Genomic DNA, 22,673 nt, shown 5'->3' on the forward strand with positions numbered 1-22,673 from the left:
TCTCTAAAAAGGTTCATCATCTCGGCCTCTTTCTAACCATTAAGGATCAGGATTAAATTTGTCTTCTTTCTCAGAAGTGTTCCCAGTAGCAGTATATTCTTCTTTATCCTATTTAGCGCACATGGAGATCTGTTTATTCCTTCATGTGCTTTTCTGTTATGAATGTTAACTTTTCTTGGTTGATAGATTGATAACTGTATCTGGCACTTTTGTTCTATTGTATTTTGGATGTGTGAAAGTTGTATAAGATGAGAATGTCTAAGGGTTTTGTTTGCTTAGGACTGAACATTGTCCTCAGTCATGCCCTATAAGCTTGCTGGGCACTTGGTCTTTATTGACTCTGCCGTCTCAGAAAATAGGTAAAAACAAAAAGAATAATTGGAAAAAGCTCCTGTGGAGCAAAATTTTCACATGGCAGAATGATTCAGCAGTATCAGGGGAACTTTATTGATTGAACATTTTTTTAAAGCCTTTTTATTTTGTGGTCTTTTAACAAGCATTTAAAGTACAGATACTTTAAATATGATGATACTGAAAATACTTTATTTTGATGATGGAATGTTGTAGGAAAAATTTAATTTTCATAGGAAGTCTACATTTAATTTTATAAGCAAAATTATATCTAAATTTAAAAAAACTATACTGTCAAATTATATGCCAAAATAAATTTCAGAGATAAAAAGGATAAAATGTGTAAAAAAATAACAGAAAATCTGTAATAAAACAGGAGCGAATATTTATCTGATCAAGATGGGGGCTTTGTAAGCATATGAAGAAATTGTGTTTTTGTGTCTTGTAGTCATAAAATAGATTGACAACATTAAAAAAAATGCAGAACTTCCAAGGCCGGCTATCTAAATTGTGGGGCCCAATTCCAAATGAAAACGTAGACTCCTTATTCAAAACATAGGAAAATGGACCAGAAAGGCACTAAAGTATAAAGCTTTTCCTTCTGAGGTCTTTCTCATCTTGTCAAAGTGGTTTTTATTTTCTATTTAGTGCCATCAGTGTAAAGAAATCTAAATTTTGATTTATTGGCATGAATTTTACCATTTGTCTTCATATTGTGTGACACTAGTTTTAAATGCAAATGTGAGAACATGTAACTCATATGGAATCACCAAACTTTTTTTTTTTTTGTCTTCAACTTTTATTTTAAGTTCAGGGGTACATGTGCAGGTTTGTTACATAGGTAAACATGTTCCATGGTGGTTTGCTGCACAGATCATCCCATCACCTAGGTATTAAGCCCAGCATCTATTAGCTATTCTTCCTGATGCTCTCCCATCCCCCATCACCCCCTCCAACAGGCCCCAATGTGTGACGTTCGCCTCAGTGTGTCCATGTGTTCTCATCATTCAGGTACCACTTATAAGTGAGAACCTGTGGTGTTTGGTTTTCTGTTCCTGTGTTAGTTTGCTGAAGATAGTGGCTTCCAACTCCATCTATGTCCCTGCAAAGGACATGATCTCATTCCTTTTTATGGCTGCATAGTATTCCATGGTGTATATGTACCACATTTTCTTGTTCTGGTCTATCATTGATGGGCATTTACATTGATTCCATGTCTTTGCTATTGGGAATCACCAAACTTAAACAATTTGTATTTTGTACTTGTACATTCATTTGTGATCCTTTTTACCAGAATAGTGGAAACACTGCACAAAACTAACCCAACAATAACCATTTTTGTTTCACTTCTTGATTTGTGCACCTTCTGCTAACATTGTCTATCTTCTAGAAGGACTGGAAGGAAATGGAATTATGAATTTTCAGGAGTCTGGCTCCAGGCTGAAGCCCTATGTGATTTTTCAGGCCTCACCATAGGTGATGACAAAGGTTTTACCTGGTGGCCTCACGGGGGAAAGCTGCCCTCCCCATAGTAGACTTGATGCACAGCCAGTGCATTACAGTCTAAGTGGAGTTGTAATGAAGGGGTCAAACCTCCCTGGCTGGTTATGCTCTTATGCCTATTTGCATTCCTAGCCTAGACACCTTCATTCCTCGAACTGTTTATCTGAGGTCTTTGGCTGAGGTCGTCTTCAGGCACCTCTGCCAAGGCCTTTTCATGGAGGAGGGAGTTGGGAACCTCAAAGACATTTTCCTTACTCTGACTTAGTACTAGCTACTTTTCAATTCCTAGTCCTCCCCCCTCACCCTTCCCCTGACCGCTGAGTTTACAACACTGCTAGAACCTTTCATTCGGGGTCCCCTCAGCAGTGAGACAATCCCCACATTCAAGATGATCCACCTCACCCTCAAGTCATGCGGTGTTCAGTGGAGAAAAATGGGACTGGGGGGAGTTGGTGCCTCCTCTGGTTTTAGACCTTTGTTTATACTATTATATCACAATAAGTGATCAACTTTCATTTGGCTTATTGCATTAATCCACTACTCTGAGCTCTTTCTTTCAGCCTTCAGGTTGTCCTGTCATTCCGTGTTCTTCTACATCATTATTTTCACTGTTAAGCGGTTGGCTAACACAGGGAAGTAACATGAATAAGAAAGGATATGATGGTGGGGTTCCTTGTGTTAAAAGAAAAACTTTAGACAAGTTAAATTTAATCGAGTTTAATTGCGCAATGAATGATTCGTAAATCGGGCAGTGCTCTGAACCAGAATAGGTTCAGAGAGACTCCAGTGCTGCCGAGTGAGAATTTATGGACAGAAAAAGTAAAGTGACATATAGAAAACAGAAGTGAGGTACAGAAGCACCTGGATTAGTTACAGCTTGGCATTTGCCTTATTTGGACATGGTTTGAACAGATGGCCACCTTTATTGTGTGAAACTCAGTGACTGGTAAAATAGTAGGTAGCAGTCTGTTGTAGACATCCAGTTAGATTACAGTTCACTATGTATGAAGAAACCTTTAGGCTGAACTTACAAGGAGGCAACTAACTTTAGGCTAAATGTAATTTAACACTTGATTGCTTGCGTTTCTTAGAACACCATTATCTTCTTTCTACATTTGAAGCAAGTTCTGACGGACCCTCTAGGCTGTCAGTGTACCCCCACTCACTCAGTGGTAGACATAAAGTGCTTACTGTGTACTCTGAGTCTCGGTGAACTCTCACACTTTCTGTGTTCATGGGACATTGTGGACACGTTACCCAAATGGGCCTCAAGGACCTGTGGACAAGCATATTGTGTGTATCTCCTTGCTTAAGCCCATGCTCCATTGTTACATCAGATTTCATTTAACACAAGTTCAAAGATAAAGTTAAGAATTTCAATCAGTAAGAAAAAAACAAACAATCCCATCAAAAAATGGGCTAAGGACATGAATAGACAATTCTTAAAAGAAAATATACAAGTGACCAACAAGCATGTGAAAAAATGCTCAACATCACTAATTATCAGGGAAATGCAAATCACAGCCACAATGCAATGCCACCTTAACTCCTGGGACAATGGCCATAATAAAAAAATTAAAAAAAGATGTTAGCAGGGATGTGGTAAAAAAACACATTTACACTGTTGGTCAGAATGTAAACTAGTACATTCCTTGTGGAGATTCCTTGAAGAACTAAAAGTAGATCTGCCATTTGATCCAGCAGTCCCACTCCCAGGTATCTACCCAGAGGAAAAGAAGTTATCGTACAAAAAAGATAATTGCACACGTGTTTATAGCAGCACCATTTGCAATTGCAAAAATGTGGAACCAGCCCAAATGCCCATCAATCAACGAGTGGATAAAGAAAATGTGTACTCAGCCATAAAAAGGAACAAAATAATGGCATTCACAGCAACCTGGATGGAATTGGAGACCATTATTCTAAGTGAAATAACTCAGGAATGGAAAAACCAAACATCGTATGTTCTCATTCATAAGTGGGAGCTAAGCTATGAGGATACAGAGGCATAAGAATGATACATTAGACTTTGGGAACTTGGGAGAAAGGGTAGGGGTGGTGGGGGACAAAAGACTACACGTTGGGTCCCGTGTACACTGCTCGGGAGATGGGTGCACCAAAATCTCAGAAATCACCACTAAAGAACTGATCCATGTAACCAAACACCACCTCTTCCCCAAAAACCTATTGAAAAAAAAAAAAAAAAGATGAGGAATGGTCAATTTGATACAGAAAAAGAAAAACATTTAGCTTATTTGGTTGTGTATTTTTCCTCCTCGAAACTTGGCTTGTATGTGCCAGGACAAGTGTTTCAAAATTAATTACTATCATGTTCATATATCTCTTGTGAGTTCTAATCACTTGTTTAAGCTGAAATTTTCCTATTTGAAAATCATTATTGTCTGTTGATGGGAGGGAACAAGTTTGAATTTCACAAATACATATGTATTGTGCCTTTGTAAAACATGTTGAATACTAGCCAAAAAGTGTAACTTCCAGGTGGATATAGAGCTTGTCTCTCTTCACTATTGTAGCCTTTGATATCTCACCCAATGATTAATAAATATTTGTTGAATGAATTAGAGTCTAGTCTTCTAGAATATTTTCTCATCATGATGGTTTTCATCTGGATATCTGGACATGGATTTCCTTTAAGTCACAGATAATTGTCTGTAATAATAAATATGCTTATTATTCTTTCCTAGGTGTGGGCCTTGGCTTCTATTAAGAAAATTGAAACCTATATAAATTGGTTTAAAAAGAGGCCACTGTGGTTTTCCCATTTCCCCCCAACAATTTATTATGAATTTTTTTTTTTTTTTTGGTGAGACGGTGTCTCGCTCTGTTGCCCAGGCTGGAGTGCAGTGGCGTGAACTCAGCTCACTGCAACCTCTGCCTCCCAGGTTCAAGCAGTTCCCCTGCCTCAGCCTCTCGAGTAGCTGGGATTACAGGTGCCCACCACTATGCCTGGCTAATTTTTTGTATTTTTAGTAGAGACAGGGTTTCTCCATGTTGGCCAGGCTGGTCTCAAACTCCTGACCTCAAGTGATCTGACCACCTCGGCCTCCCAAAGTGCTGGGATTACAGGCATGAGCCACCACGCCCAGAAATTATGAATATTTTCATACAGAAAAGTTGAAGAATTATACAGTAAATACTTATATGTCTACTACCTAGATTCTACAATTAAAATTTTAATATACTTGTTTTACTAAATAACCATCTTCTCATCCCTCTATCTGTTTATTGGTCCATCTTTTATGTATACATTTTAAGAAAGTTGCAGGTATCAATACACTTCATCTCTAAAAATTTTAGAATTAATCTCCGGTGTTTCAAATGCTTTCAGGGTATGAGTATATGAAATTATATGTAGACATTTGGAACAGATAAGTGTTAGGAAATTAAACTCTATCACCTTACTTTATTTTCCATACTTAGATTGGAAGGATAGGTTAGAAAGGAAGAAAACTACTTTAGCTCTGTATACTTTTTTATAGTTTACAGAGAATTTTCATGTGTATTATCTCATTTGATCCAATATTACTATTAATAGTAATAGTAGCTAACATTTATGGAATGCTTACTTTGTACCGGGTACTGTGCAGGGTTACCTTTAAGGAAGGTACTATGCTAAATTCTTTTCATCCCACTTACAGTTGGTTGTCATATCTATTTTTCAAATGGATCGATTTGTTCACTTAAAAGAATAGTTTTCAGCCTTGTAGTAAGCCTTTTTAATTCATATTTGTCAGCTGCTGCTGTTTTTAGACTGAAGTCTTTGGTTTTTGATGGGTTCCTAGGACACAAGCATTTTCTTGGATATTTTATCCTTATAGGTTGCTATTCAGAATAATATTTGAGCATAACTTAGGAAAAGTTGCTGAAAATGTTCCTTTTTTTTTTTGATTGTCTCTTTATTAATCAGTCTCTAATTCTAGTATGTTATACTACTTTAAAGGTGCAAAATCTCATATAATCTAATGGATTATATGAGAATGTGCATTTAATAGTTATTTCTTCTTGGATTATTAATATTAATATTATATTAATAATAAAAACAATAGCTTTTTTGTGTTTATTATACTATATGCCAGTTATTGTGATTATCTTTATAATTGTCTATATAATTTATGTAAAATACTGTAAGAGTTGAGAAGCAGAGTGGGGTTAAATGGCTTGTCCTGTGTCACGTGGTTAATAAATGGAAGAGTCAGGATATGAGTGTTTCAGCTCCAGAGTCCCTGCGTTTGACCTCTACTCTGCTGTTTTCTATGGTGTGATCCTGAGACTACCTGCTTCATAATTTCTTGGGGTGATTATTAGACATGTAGATTTCTGAGCCTTACTCCAGACCTAGTGATTCTGAGTCTCTGTGGATGAAATACCTTTTTTTTTTTTTGAGATAGAGTCTCACTCTGTCGCCCAGGCTGGAGTACAGTGGCGCAGTCTTGGCTCACTGCAAGCTCCGCCTCCTGGGTTCACACCATTCTCCTGCCTCAGCCTCCCTAGCAGCTGGGACTACAGGCGCCCGCCACCACACCCGGCTAATTTTTTGTATTTTTAGTAGAGACGGGGTTTCACTGTGTTATCCAGGATGGTCTTGATCTCCTGACCTCGTGATCCACCCGCCTCGGCCTCCCAGACTGCTGGGATTACAGGCGTGAGCCACCGTGCTCGGCCTGAAACATCTTTTTTTTTTTGGTCATTCAGTTGATTCTCATGTAAATTTTGAGAACCACTGTGCTATGCTTTCCTATAAGCATTATTATGTTTTAATCTCTGTTAGCCTAGAAAAATAGCCAAACTCTATTAATCATTCTTATCCTTGGAGTATATGAAGTTTTGGATTGATCTTTATGCTTTTATCTTTGCTTCAAGATTGTCATGGATTTTAAGCACCCAGATGGTATTGCAGTGTCAGTTATGTTGCCTCGTCGGAGTTTGCTGGTGATGACAGGCGAATCTAGATACCTTTGGACCCATGGGTATGTATTGAAATATAACAGGATTCTTTTTACTTTATGAGACTTTTCATTCTTCTATGTCTGAGCCATGGGGACCATGCCCTGTGCCTGCAGATTGAGACTTCTGGGTTCAAAACTCCTAGGGTCATCTATCTAGTTTTGTTTTTGTTAAATATTACCTTTTTACTTGGAAAACATTTTTAATTTATAGTAAACTTGCATGCATAGTACAGTGAACTCCCTTCACCTTTCACGTGCATTTACTAATTTTGAATATTTGGGACTTTCTTATTTCTCTCTCACATAAGTTATGTTTTTTTACTGAATCATTTTAGAGTAAGTTATAGACATCATGGCTTATTCTTCCATGCTTCACTGTGTATTTCCTAAGAACAAGGACATTGGCAGGGATTGGCAAGCTATGGCTAGTGGGCCACATTCAGCTCTCAGGCTGTTTTTGTACAGCTCTTGAGCTAAGAATGGTTTTTACATTTTTAAAGGTTGTAAGACAAAAAAACAATGAAGAATATTTGACAGAGGCTATATGTGGCCCTCAGTGCCTAAAATGTTCACTCTCTGGCCCTTACAGAAAAAGGTGGCCAACCTCTGTTCTATAAAACCACAGTGCAGTGCTCAAATTCAGGAAATTCAACACTGATAAAATACTCTTATTATACTCTTCTACAACCCATATTCAAATATTGCTAGTTATATGTTATAGTGCTTGAAGCACTCTTTCTGATCCAGGATTCAGTCTATGATCCCACATTATGTTTAAGTCTTGTCAATTCTGTTTCGTCTTTTATTTGAAACAGTTTCTCAACTTTCCATTGCTTTTAATGACATTGACTCTTTTGAGGAGGCCAGTTGTGTTATAGAATGTTTTGCAATTTGAGTTTGTTTGGTTTAATCAAAATCTAAAGAAATTAGTATGTGCTTCTGTTAGGGATACATCTCTATCTAGCCTTTGGAGGAGAGACCATTACACTGCTGCAATTTACATATATTGTTCCTTATAATACTGCTGAGTTCTGTACTTATTTATTCTGTTCTGCTTGGAGATTTTAGCTGACATATTTTTATAAAAACTCAAGGAAATGAACATGTAAATGAATTTATAACCTGTCCTTAAATGTGAGCCATTAAAAAATGATGACCTGATTTTGTGCACTGGGGCTTAAATTTATGTGATTTTTTTTCATGGCCGTTAAAATATTTGCACTTAAAATGAAAAAAAAAATGATGATGTGATCCATTAATTTCAGGTCTTCTTAGAATTCTGAGAATAATGACATTTTCTTTTCTGGGTTCAAGCATTTTTGCTATCACTAATGTTTAAACTTCTTAAGAGTAATAATATTACTACAGCAAATACGAAATAAGAAATTACTTTTCATCAATATATTGTGAAAATATTTTAATCTATTCTGTTAATGGTATAGGTTAATTTTCCTAAAACAACATTTGATCACATTATTGTCTTACTGAAAGCATGTTGTGCTATTAAATGTTAATAGAGTTGTGTCTGGAAAGTTAGATTATAAGTAATATTTATTTTTAATGCTTGCTCTGGAATCAGAATTCTCTACAGTATTTTTAGGGAAAAAAACCCTCAGTATTATTTTTGAAGGCTGCCATTGATACACATTGCCTGTAACGTCACTCTGTGTGTGTGTGTGTGTGTGTGTGTGTGTGTGTGTGTGTGTGTAAGAGAGAGAGATGGGGAAATGGGGGAGAGAGGGAGGAAGGGAGGCAAAGAGACCAGAGGCAAGAAAGAGAGAGAGAGAGAGATAACAAATGATACATCAGCCATTGAGATGTTTATCAGAATCTTTGGGTGGAAAGGAGAATAGATTGGAAAAGCATACTTAATACACTTAAAACATGTATAAACAGGAAATAAGCCTTGGTAAAACTTTTTGATTTCTATGCTGAAGAAACAAAAGCACTAGAAAGCATTGTAGAGGGACTTGGATTGAAAAAAGTTAACACTGCCCTGTAATTTTAATTCCAGATACCTCAATCTAACTTTAATTTGTTAAAGTTCAAATTTACTATTCTAGCCGTCATACCTGAAATCAAAGGTGGAAGACCAGCAGCATAGGGGTAAACTTAAGTCAGGTGTTTTCTATTTGGCTGATGCAATAGTTGTCCATATGGTGGCAGTTTGTTTTTTTCAGTTTTCTACATATAAAAATCAGGAGTTTTCATATAAAAATTTGAATTTTCAGCTTCTCTTGAAAATTGAGAAGATCTGACAACATTGAACCTTAGTATTGCTTGGCAGCAGTACCTGAAACTATGTATCACTAGCATTCTTTAGGTGGGGGCCTACTTCTTTAGTTCCCTACTGTTCCTACCCCTTTCTGTTACTCCCTGATCTAAGGCTGAGCATCAGTTGTCATTTAGCACTGTGCTTGTACTATTGTTTTTATCTTAGAGTTACATGAAAATTGAGTATTTCTTGAACTCATGTCTATATTAAAAGTAAGAGACAGGGCCGGGTGCGGTGGCTAACACCTGTAATCCTAGCACTTTGGGAGGCCAAGGTGGGTGGATCACAGATCAGGAGTCCGAGACCAGACTGGCCAATATGGTGAAACCCCGTCTCTACTAAAAATACAAAAATTAGCCAGGCATAGTGGCGTGTGCCTGTAGTCCCAGCTACTCGGGAGACTGAGGCAGGAGAATCACTTGAACCTGGGAGGCAGAGGTTGCAGTGAGCCAAGATCGCATCACTGCACTCCAGCCTGGGTGACAGAGTAAGACTCTGTATCAAAAAAAAAAAAAAAGTAGGAGATGGAAAGCTAGCCTGAATGAGAATGTATGTTTCAAGAAAAATGGCACAGTGCACTCTGCTTTTTTGAAATGAAGATTAATCCTATGATAAACAATATATTTCTAAACAAGTTCACCTGTTTCATTTATTTATGCCATCTGACTGGCCCCAGGAAGCATTATTTCATGAGATAATGTGAATGCTCCTTTTAAATTATTTCTGGAGCATTTTCCTTGTGCCAGGCATTGTTCTAAAAACTTTACATATATTAACTCATTTAATTTACACAATGATAGTGGGAAGTTTGTTCCATGGTTTTGTCCTTATTTTTGAAGGAAATTGGAGCATAAACAAGTTAAGTAACTTGTACAAAGTCACAAAGCAGTAAGTCGCAGAGCCAGGATCAGAAGCCAGGCAGTCTGGTTTCAGAATCTGTGCTCTTACCAATGATACTATGGCTAAATTTGTTTGCTCCCTTTTCTCTTATGCTGTGCCTTCTAACCTTCACACCTTTGCCAGCCCTGTATCTGTTAACATATAGCTCTTTTACTTCCTTCATAATTTATCAAGCTTTCCTGACTACATAAACTTGAAATAATTTGTTCCTTATCTTAACTTTTAAAGTCTGTATTGTTTCCTACTACCTTGAGATGTCTCTTCTATTATATTGAACTATTATTTAAATCTATAAAACTCTTTTTATATTCTTATTGAATATTGTCCCAATTTGATTATAATTTGAGTGCAGGGGGAAAAAGATGTTTAGCAATATTTAAATAAATCATTACTTTAACATATGGATTACATGTTCTTAAACATTCGAGATTGTTGGAAAAGCAGTTAGGAGCTCCTTAGCCTTTGCCTAAAGTGTAACTTTAGGCAAGTGAAGTAATTGATTTAAAAGAGCCATAATAGAGAATGACTTACTCTTCAAAAGAGGAATTAGCTTGCTAACAAGAGCTTCAAAATACTTATTCCTCTAAAATATTTTGACTTTGTTCACTACCATAGTTTTAATCATTTATAGCTATTAGAACAAAAGTAATGTAAATTTGGGCAATGATTGCTTTTTTTTGCCTCTACAAAATTGCCTTTAGGACAAGCTTTTTAAAAAGAGCCACCTGCACATTGTGCACATGTACCCTGAAACTTAAAGTATAATAATAATAAAAAAAAGCCATTCTCCTACTTTATTTTATGAGGCTGGCATTAATTACCCTTGACACCAAAACATGTGAAAGACATTAAATAAAATTACAAACCAACATGTCTCATAACAGAGATGAGAAAATCCATAACAGAACATTAGAAAGTCAAATCCTGCAATATATATAAAAAGAAAATATAACCTAGCAGAGTTTATACCAGTATTTCAGAGTTGGTTTAACATTTCAAAAATCAATGTAATTCATCACGTTAAAGGAATAAAGGAGAAAAAGCATAATCATCTTGATTGATGCAAAAAGTATATTTGAAAAAATTTAATACCCATTCATGATAAAAGCCCAGCAAACTAGGACAAGAAGGGAACTTCTTCACTGCAATAAAGGGTGTTTGTGAAAAACCCATAGCTGACATCATACTTGGTATTCTTTTGAACGTTTTTTCCAAAGATATTGAACAAGTCAGGGATGTCCGCTCATACTCCTTCTATTTAATGCTATATTGGATATCTTAGCCAGTATGAGAAGTCAAGAAAAAGAATTAAAAATCATAAATATTTGAAAGGAAGGAGTAAAATTCTTTATTTGTAGATTACATTATTGTGGATGTAATCCTAGAGAATCTACAAAACAAGTTCCAGAACTAATAAGTGAATTTAGTGGCATACAAGGTCAATATTTAGAAATTAATTTTTAGAAGATGAAATAAAAATGCTATTTAAAATAGCATCAAGACTCATAAATATTTCCTTTCCAATACTCAGAATTAATTTATTGGGGTGTTGTTTAAAAAGCAATTAGCCTGAGAATTCTGTTTCTTACAACACATGGAGTGAAATATAGCAATGACAAAATGAAAGTTGAGAATTGAAATATGTTATATTTTTCATTTTAGGATCAAATCCATTTTAGGTTGACATTTCTCTTTCTAGATCACCTGGCTGTTATTATAGTAAAGAGGTATCAACAACTTAAGTGAAAAATTATAATTTTGTATAATTTGCTGAGATCCTTCAGGATTAGCACATTCCCTGTGAATATGAAGCCCACTTCCATAGAGAGATAACCTTGCCTAGAGTAAATCAAGCAGATCTGAGTCTTAGGAATAAGTTTTTAAAAGATACGCAACACACATAGACTGAAAATTCTAGGAAAATTATTGCTATCCCTAGGAAACTTAATATGGTTAATATATCAGTTGTCTCCAAAACCTATGGAGACAATGTAATACCAGTGAAAACTCCAGAAGGCTTTTCTTTTTTTTTTGTCAAAATTGACAAACCGATTCTAAAATTTATAAGGAAATGTGATTGTCAAAACAATCTTGAAACAATGTTAGGGGATTTATTCTGCCTGATTTTTAAGACTTACTATATGGCTATATAATCAAAATAATATTGTTGTACAGATAGACAGATAGATCAGGAGGACAGAATATAGTCCAGAGATAGCTCCACACATATAAGGTCAGTTGATTTTTGCCAAAGATACCAATGTAATTAAATGTGGAAAGGAAATTTTTCATCAGATGGTGCTAGAACAACTGAACATCCATGTGGAAATAAAATGAACCTGAATCTATCTCATACCATTCACAAAAATTAATTTGAGGTAGATCATAGATTTAAATGTGAAAGCAAAAAGTATAAAATGGTCTAAAAGAAACTTTATAATTTTGTAACCTTGAGGTAGCCGAAGTTTTTTTAAAGAGAGATTTCATAACACACTATTAAGGAATAATAAATTAGACCTCATCAAAATTAAAAACTTCTGCTCATCTAAAGATACCACTGAGAAAACGAGAAGGCAGCCACACATGGGGAAAAGGGTTGGACAGATCCTTTATCAAAAAAGGATCTATGCGTGTCTAGTAAGCACATGAAAATATGTATAACATCGTTAGTCATTAGATAAATAAAAACTTAAAACCACAATTTCATACCACATGCCACTCACTAAAATGGCTAAAATTTAAAACTCAGAAAATACCAAGTGTTGGTAAGAATGTTAGCCAGCCTGGAACTCTCTCATATATTGCTGCTTGGAGTGTAACATTTTACAACTACCTTGGAAAACTAGAAGTTTCTTACCTTATGACCCACCAATTTCACTCCTTATTACCTGTTAAAACCCACCAATTTGACTTCTAGGTATTTACCCAAGAGTAATAAAACTACATATCCAAAAATGATGTGTATAAGAGTGTTCACAGAAGCTTTGTTTGTAATAGTCCCAAACTGTGGACTTGTAATTACTGTGTAGTTGTTTTTAATTTTTAAAAATCCAGTCCAGTAATCTTTGTTCTTTAATTGGAGTTTTTAATACTTTTACATTTAATATATTACTGATAATGAATTTAAATTTACCATCTATTTGTTTGCTCTTGGCATCATCTGTTCTTTTTTTGTTTTTTTTTTTTAGAATTGGTGTTAAATATTTATTTTATTTTCCCATGGAATAATTTGTTGTACATTCTTTTAATATTATTGTCTTGAAGATAATTTCCTTAAATACGTTTATTTCTTTGTTTTTCCACAATGTCTAACAATTCAGAGAATCCAATAGTTACTTGTAATAAATTCTTCTAGATTTTCTCTATTCACTTAACATTTTTAAAGGCCTGAAATATTTTTATTAATACAATGTTAAGTAAATTTTTTTGACTGTTGTTTTTAGAATCACATGCAGAAAATTTGATACTGTTCAAGCATCTGAGAGTCATAAAAGTGGAATTATCACCAGTGATGTTGGAGACTTAACTTTAAGCAAGAGGGGATTACGAACATCATTTACATTTAGGAAAGTGAGGCAAACACCTTGTAACTGTAGTAAGTATAAACTCTTATCTCTTCTGTAAAATGGAGTCAGTTTAATATAAAAGTCCTTTAAGGTCCCGTCAACACCTAGGAGAGCGTTTTCTGAATCTCTCTAATGGCATTTCCTGTATTTTGCCTTGTATTGCACTTTCATGCACATTTCTTAACCACCTTCATTAGAGTTTACATTCTTTGAAGGCAGGTCTGCATCTTATCATTTTTATTTTTTCCAAACTTAGTACTTGAGCTGGGTGCCCAATAAATATTTTACGTATTGAAGTAACAGTTAAGAGTGCTGCAATTGAAGGGCAATAAAATATTACTTGTTTAAAAATGAGTATTGTTGGGAATGGTTTGTCAAGTTTCTAAATTATATCTTATTAATCCAACGGGGAAGTTGGAGATGACAAATTGTTCTATAGTACATAACTCTAGGGAGAAAAGCAATAGTTTATGTTTTAGTCAATTTGAAAACTCAGAAGGGAATAAAAACTGCTCAAAAACTTGTCAAGAGGATGCTATTTTGAATTGTCTATACAAGTACATCATGTTCTGAATTTCTTTGACTCAATTAACAGTTACCTCTTTCATTTTGTAAATAATATTTTGTAATGATAATGATAATAAAATCCTTTTTATATCTTGGGGGTTTTAATTATGGGTGGTATCTACCAATAGCTTTTGGATTTAGTCATAATCTTAAAAACATTTAATTAAAAACTCTTATTATATCTACAAAATGTTATCCTTTTAGAAAACTTGAAATTTCTGTATTTTATATCTTGATGTTAGTGAAGCTTAAAATAACTTTTTATTTTGCTAAAAGTGTCCTTGAAGGCTTAAAATTTTAAAAGTTAAATTTAAAATGTTTATTATTTGATGAATATTGAACATCGCAGATAGTGAGTTACATGGTATAGAAAAATAAAGCATGGCTCCCGTTCTTAAGGAACTTAAAGTGTAGTTGGAGAGACAAGCTAGTTTTCTTATGCAAATATTTGCCATGGGCATTTATTAAATATAAGAAGCTGTTATTGGGGATTCAGTTTACAGATTTTTTTTTTTTTTAAGACAAATAATAATTGTGGCCGGCACAGTGGCTCATGCTTGTAATCCCAGCACTTTGGGAGGCTGAGGCAAGAGAATTGCTTGAGGCCAGGAGTTGAAAATCAGCTTGGACAACATAGCAAGACCCCCTGTCTGCAAAAAAATAAAATCAAAATTTAGACAAGCATGGTGGTGTGTGCCTGTAGTCCTATCTACTAGGAAAGCTGATGTGGGAGGATTGTGTGAGCCTAGGAGTTCAAGGCTGCAGTGAGCTATGATCGTGCCACTTGCACTGCAGCCTGGGTGACAGAGCAAGACCCTGTCTCAAAACAAAAAAACAGCAACAGAAAACCCCCCAAATTATAAATGTTTATCATGTACAACATGATGTTTTAAAATACGCATATATTGTGGAATGGCTCAGTTGAGCTAATTAACATGTATTACCTCACATACTTATACTTTTGTGATGAGAACACTTAAAAATTTATTCTCGACTGGGCACGGTGGCTCACACCTGTAATCCCAGCACTTTGAGAGGCTGAGGTGGGCAGATTATCTGAGGTCAGGAGTTCGAGACCAGCCTGGCCAACATGGTGAAACCCTGTCTCTACTAAAAATACAAAAATTGGCCAGGCGTGGTGGCACATGCCTGTAATCCCAGCTACTCGGGAGGCTGAGCCAGGAGAATCACTTGAACCCGGGAGGTGGAGGTTGCAGTGAGCTGATACCGTGCCACTGCACTCCAGCCTGGCCAACAGAGAGAGACTCTTTGTCTCAAAAAAAAAAAAAAAAAAAAAAGAATTTATTCTCATAGTGATTTTCAAGAATACAATATATTATTATTAACTGTAGTCACATGTTTTACACTAGATCCCTGGGACCTATTCTATCTAACTGAAATTTTGTATCCTTTTATTAGCATCTCCCCAGCTCCCACCTCCAACTGCCCCAGCCCCTGGTAACCATCATTCTACTACTCTCTATTCTGTGAGATCAGCTTCTTTTAGATTCCATATATGAGTGAGATTGTATAGTATTTGCCTTCTCTGTCTGGCTTATTTCACTTAACATAATATCCTCCAGGTTTATCCGTGTCGTGAATGGCAAGATTTCCTTCTGTTTGTGGCTGAATAGTATTCTGTTGTGTATATGTACCATATTTTCTTTTTCCATTCATTCACTGATGGGCACTTTGATTCCGTGTCTTGGCTGTTGTGAGTAGTGTGGCAGTAAACATGTGAGTGCAGATGTCTTTCTGATGTACTAATTTCATTTTCTTAGGATATATACCCCGTACTGGGATTACTGGTTTATAAGATAGTACTTATTTCTAATTTTTTTTTTGAGCAAGGCAGAGAAGGGTTTTATTGAGTGACAGAACAGCTCTTGATACGAGAGGGGATTGAACCTGAAGTGGGTTCTGTGTGAGAGGGGGTCCGAAGGCAGGTAGTCCCCTGTTTCGAATTTTTTGAAGAACCTCTGTACTGGTTTTCATAATGACTGTTCTAATTTACATTCCCACCAACAATGTGCAAGAGCTCCCTTCTCTTCTTATCCTCACCAACACTAGGTACTTTTTTTTGTCTTTTTTTTAAAGACGGTCTTGCTCTGTCACCTGTGCTGGAGTGCAATAGCACGATCATGGCCCACTGCAGCCTTGGCCCCCCAGGCTCAAGCAGTCCTCAGTAGACTTATTAGGGAAGAACTTTTTCTTTTAACGGATAAATCAGAGTCTGTGTCTACCCACCAAATTTGCATTGATTTTTTTTTTCGTTTAAGAAAACTTGATACCTTGTGAGTTATTCTGATAAAAAGGAAAGGTGTGTATTGCTTTGTTTTTCATTAAGGTTACCCGTTGGTCTGTGATAGCCAGAGGAAAGAGACTCCCCCCTCATTTCCAGGCAGTGATAAAGAAGCCTCACGGCTGGAGCAAGAGTACGTCCATCAAGTTTATGAAGAGATTGCTGGGCACTTCAGCAGCACAAGACATACCCCTTGGCCGCACATTGTGGAGTTTTTGAAGGCTTTGCCAAGTGGTTCAATAGTGGCTGATATTGGATGTGGTAATGGAAAGTATCTTGGCATCAGTAAGGAGTTATATATGGCAAGTAATGTTGCTTTTGACTTTCTTTTTGCTTAATTTGCAGTGGTTATCATCATCTTTCTTCCTCATGATATAATCCTGTTTTTTTAGATCATTGCCAGAAAGTTATAACCAACAGATTGAAAATTAATGAACACTTCCCCATTTTTTCTTATTCCTCTAGGAATTTATGGGCACACCATCATTATATAATTTTTTTCTCCCTTTAGATTTTGCTTTCTACCATATTATTTTATCAGTAAAACTATCTTATAGTTATAAAACTGTTTACAGATTAGAAAGGTTTTTTATAGAAATCATTTTTTGGCTTGGATCCCCCAAGTATGAAGAAGATAAAGCTGATATTTTCATCCATCTTTTGTAAATAAAGAAATTGGGGCTCACAGTGATCATATTAATTTCCTGATATCGTATAAGTAGGGGACATAACTGGAACTTGAACCTATGTCTTCTACTCCAAACTTTATTCATAGTAGAAAAAAATTTTCTATTTATTGGTATCTTACTGTTAAGGAAAGGAAGTCTCAAATAGATTAAAAACTGGACCAAGGTTACAGTGCTAGACCCAGAATTTGAACCCATTTCTGTCTGATTCCACAGTGTCTGTTTTCAGTTACTATTTTTTTCTATGAGCCATTTTTTTTCTGCTGTGCTAAGAAGTAGGATGTTCTTGTTTTAGTGTATTGTTGTAAGTAATTATTTTTTAACATTGCTCTGTGAGGACTGGAGCTTCCCTTTCTCTAGATTAGGGGATTTAGGATGAGAGTAAGGGTAAAAAGAATGAGAGCAGCCGACATTCCTGGGTTATTGGAGTATGTCAGATTACTTCTCATCTTTATTTTTACTCCATCCTACATATTGTGCACCTACATGAAGAAAGTTACTACAATTGTCCCTTGGTATATAAAATTGAAGCCAAATCAGATAATAAATAAAATGCATATTAATGATCATAAAAGATTTAGCATAAAAGAGAAAAGTGATATACCATTCTTCTAAGAGATTACATTTCTATCACCCCTACATGAGCAACAGTGGCTGTTCTTTGTAGGGCCATACATCTCAAATGCCTCTAGTTACAATCACCTAGGATTCTACTGAGGAAGTACAAAGAATACATCAAAATAAGTATATTAGTCCCTTGGTATCTGTGGGGAGTTAGTTCCAGGACCCTGTGGATACCAAAATCTGCAGAAGCTCAAGTCTCTGATACAAAATCATGTAGTATTTGCATATAACCTATACATATCCTCCTGTATATTTAAAATTATCTATAGATTACTTATGATATGTAATACAATGTAAATGCTATGTAAATAGTTGTTAGATTGTATTGCTTAGGGACTAGTGACAAGAAAAAAGTCTACACATATTCAGTAAAGATGGAATTTTTATTTTTTTAGCATTTTGACCTGGGGTTGCTTGAATCCCTGGATGTGCAACTCATAGATTCGGAGGGCTGGTTGTATTGCAGCTTAGGAAATGTAGAATTTATACATTAAGAGGCGGATAGAAGAATAGCCTTTCATCAAGATAAGACATTGCTATTCATATATTGTTACCATGTTTGCAATTAAATTTTAATTTATAAAGAATAAGGCCTAGTGAGTTAAGTTTGTTCATGTTGAAGAGGAAATAGATCTTTGATGTGTCACTTAAAATCACAACAAACCACAGTTCAAAACGAGGTGATATTTTCTAGTGTTTTAATCTAAAGATATGTCCAAAAATGTTTCTCAGTAGGCTCTGCTTTTGCACTTTCTTGTTGATAATCCATGGTTTTATCTAGTCAGGTATCATTTGTGACAGTGAAACTAGGTCGAAATCAAATACACTGATTTAGTCATAGTGATAACATTATTATGTTACAATTGAGAAGAATGATTTCTTAATAAACAGGAAACGAACATAATCTGCAGCTGATTCCAGAGGGAATATATTTGGAAGGATTAGAAAATCATAAGTACACTCACTCAGTTTATCAGCAGCAGTCTGTACATAATTCTTTCCTGTCTGTTGTTCCCCGGAGCTTACTTTGTTGCCTGATTTCCAGGCAAACAGTACTTGGCACGTGGTAGAAGCTTACTAATTAATGGTTTGTTGAATGGTGAGGAGCAAACCTGTGAATTTACCTTCAGCTTCTTACATGAAAATCAAAATATATACAGTGCTGTCTGTGTTTGGCAGCCTTGAAGGAATGTGACAACCTTAAAATGGGTGGGACTTACCGCAGGATAAAATTACCTTTAGGATCTAGATTTCTCTTTTTATGTAGAATCCAGGGTACTCCTTATTCTTTATATTATAATAACTAACATTTGCATAGCACTTCAATGGTTAATTAAATATTTAGTATAGATCATTTCATTTGATGCTCATACTAACCCTGATAAATAGGTATTTTTCTCTTTATTTTTTAGGTGAGGAAACAGAGGCTTTGAGATTGTAAGTAGCTCTCCTAGGTTATTCAGCTGGTTATTGCTGAAACCAGAATTCAAATTCAGAGTTTATGGGTTGAGCATCCCTAATATGAAAATTTGAAATCTCGAATGCTACAAAATGTAAAACTTTTTGAGTAGCAATATGACGCTCAAAGGAAATGTTCATTGGAGGATTTCAGATTTTGGATTTTTGGATTAGGGACTCTCAACCAGTATGTATTCTGCAGATATTCCAAAATCCAAAAAATTCTGAAATCTAAAACACTTCTGGTCCCAAGCATTTGAAATAAGGGATATTCAACCTGTAGTATGCTCTTTTCACTGTACTTTACTGCCTCTGTTTATTTCTCTGCACTTTAAACTGTATATTACCAGTCTAATTTTCCTATAATTGCATATTTTCTTAATAGTTTTAAAAATGTTGTATATTTTTAAAAATAAAAATAATAGGCCGGGCACAGTGGCTTATGCCTATAATCCCAGCATTTAGGGAGGCCGCGGTGAACAGATCACCTGAGGTTGGGAGTTTGAGACCAGCCTGACCAACATGGAGAAACCCCGTCTCTACTAAAAATACAAAATTAGCTGGGCATGGTGACGCATGCCTGTAATCCTAGCTACTTGGGAGGCTAAGGCAGGAGAATCACTTGAGCCTGGGAGGTGGAGGTAGCAGTGAGCCAAGATCCCACCATTGCACTCTAGCCTGGGCAATAAGAGCGAGACTCCGTCTCAAAAAAACAAAGCAAAACAAAAAATATAACCAGCAGGGTACAGTGGCTTATGCCTATAATCCCAGTGATGAGGGAGGATCACTTGAGGCCAGGAGTTCAAGACCAGGCTGGGCAACATATCAAGATCACATCTCCTAAAAAACAAAAAAAGTAGCTAGGCATGGTGGTGCATGCCTGTTGCCGAGACCAGCTCGGTCAGGGAGACCCTAACCCAGCGGCACAAGAGGAATTAAAGACACACACACAGAAATATAGAGGTGTGAAGTGGGAAATCAGGGGTCTCACAGCCTTCAGAGCTGAGAGCCCCAAACAGAGATTTACCTGCGTATTTATTAACAGCAAGCCGGTCATTAGCATTGTTTCTATAGGTATTCGAATAACTAAAAGTGTCCCTTATGGGAAACGGGATTAACTAAAGGTATCCCTTATGGGAAACGGGATTAACTAAAAGTATCCCTTATGGGAAACGAAGGGATGGGCCGAAATAAAGGGGTGGGTCTAGCTGGTTATCTGCAGCAGGAACATGCCCTTAAAGCACAGATCGCTCATGCTATTGTTTGTGGTTTAAGAACGCCTTTAAGCAGTTTTCCGCCCTGGGTGGGCCAGGTGTTCCTTGCCCTCATTCCGGTAAACCCACAACCTTCCAGCATGGGCATTATGGCCATCATGAACATGTCACAGTGCTGCAGAGATTTTGTTTATGGCCAGTTTTGGGGCCAGTTTATGGCCAGATTTTGGGGGGCCTGTTCCCAACACCTGTAGTCTCAGCTATCTGGGAGACTGAGGCAGGAGTTCAGGGCTGCGGTGAACCATAATTGCACACTGCATTTCAGCCTGGATGACAGAGTGAGACTTTGAGCCTAAAAATACATACATACATACATACATACATACATACATAACCATCATTCAGAAAATTGATGAAAAGAGAGGTATTTGCATAATCCTATCACCTTTTTGTGATGAATATCCTTCTAATGTTTTTCCTATTAATGTTTTATGTAATAATGAATGTGCAATAATTTGATAACTCGTTTATCTCACTTATATCTATTCTGACATATAATCTTAAAATGTTTCTGAATTTTATAATACAGTACTTTTTCTCTATCTTATTTTAAAAGTTATTAAAAATGTTTTTAAAGGACAGATGAAATTATATGTATTTATTGTATAGGATATGATGTTTTGAAGTATATATACATTGTGGATTGACAAAATCTAGCAAATTAACATATGCATTACCTCACAAAGTTACCATTTTGTGGGGAGAACATTTACCATCCATTCTCTTAGCATTTTTCAACAATACAATACATTGTTGTTAACTACAGTCACCATGTTGTACAGCAGATCTCTGGAATTTATTCCTCCTAACTGAGATTTTGTATCTTTTGATCAACATCTCCCCAGCTTCTCACCCCTCAGCTGTCTCAGTCCCTGGTAGCTACTGTTCTACTCTTGTTCTATGAAGTCAACATTTTTGGATTCCAAGTATGAGTGAGATCATGCAATACTTGCCTTCTGTGTCTGGCTTATTTCACTTAACCTAGTGTCCTCCAGGTTTATCCAGATTGTTATAAATGGCAGGATTTTCTTCTTTGTTATAGCCAAATAGTATTCCATTGTGTATATATACCATGTTACTGTATTCATCCATTGATGGATATTTAGGTTTATTCCATATCTTGGCTATTGTATATAATGTTGCAATAAACATGGGAGTGCAGATATCTCTTTGACCTGCTGATTTCATTTTCTTTGGATATATACCTAGCAGTGGGATGGCTGGATAGTATGGTAGTTCTATTTTTAATATTTTTGTGAAGCTTCCATACTGTTTTCCCTAGTGGCTGTCCTAATTTACATTCCCACCAACAGTATGTCAGGGTTCCCTTTTCCCCACATCCTCAACACCATTTGTTATCTTTTGTCTCTTTGATAATGGCCAGATCTAACAAATGTGAGGTAATATCTCATTGTTTTAATTTGCATTTTCTTGATGGTTAGTGATATTGAGCATTGTTTCATGTACTTGGCCATCTGTATGTCTTTTTAGAGAAACATACATTCAGGACCTTTGCCCATTTTTAAATCAGATTATTTGTTTTCTTGCAACAGAGTTATTTGAGTTATTTTGTTTTTGTTTTGTTTTGTTTCTGAGACAAGGTCTTGCTCTGTTGCCCAGGCTGGAGTGCAGTGGTATGATTACAGCTCACAGCCTCCTTGACCTTGCGGGCTCAATTGATCCTCCCACCTCAGCCTCTAATAGCTGGGACTACAGGTGCGCACCACCACACCCAGCTAATTTTTGTATTTTTTTGTAGAGACGGGGTTTTGCCATGTTGCCCAGGCTGGTCTCAAGTGATCCAGGCCTGGGCTTAAGTGATCCACTCACCTTTGTCTCCCAAAGTATTGGGATTACAGGTGTGAGCCACTGTGCCCAGCCTGTTGATATATTTTGGATATTAATTCCTTTTCAGATGTATAGTTTACAAGTATTTTCTCCCATTTTGTAGGTTGTCTCTTCTCTCTGATGATTGTTTCCTCAAGTTGAAGCTTTTTAGTTTGATCTAATCCCATTTGCCTATTTTTGCTTTAGTTAACTTTGTTTTTGGGGTCATATCCAAAAAATTATTGCCCAAGATCATGGAGCTTTTCTTGTGTGTTTTCTTCTAGTAGTTTCATAATTTCAGCTATTACATTTAAGCCTTTCATCCATTTTGAGTTGATTTTTGCAGATGGTGTAAGACAAGCGTTTAATTTCA

At 36.1% G+C, this 22,673-nt stretch overlaps 1 protein-coding gene across 1 annotated transcript in view; it reads left to right on the plus strand.

The window, feature by feature from the left end:
* ALKBH8 (alkB homolog 8, tRNA methyltransferase) overlaps positions 1 to 22,673 on the plus strand; it is a 70,705-nt gene that overhangs the window by 34,391 nt on the left and 13,641 nt on the right. The window contains exons 8-10 of the mRNA XM_004090577.3: positions 6,736 to 6,842; positions 13,440 to 13,591; positions 16,477 to 16,733. Coding sequence (XP_004090625.1) covers positions 6,736 to 6,842; positions 13,440 to 13,591; positions 16,477 to 16,733 — 516 coding nt within the window. The remainder of the gene's footprint in view (positions 1 to 6,735; positions 6,843 to 13,439; positions 13,592 to 16,476; positions 16,734 to 22,673) is intronic.

The sequence above is a fragment of the Nomascus leucogenys genome, chromosome 15 (genome assembly GCF_006542625.1).
Source record: "Nomascus leucogenys isolate Asia chromosome 15, Asia_NLE_v1, whole genome shotgun sequence".
NCBI classification, from domain to species: domain Eukaryota; kingdom Metazoa; phylum Chordata; class Mammalia; order Primates; family Hylobatidae; genus Nomascus; species Nomascus leucogenys.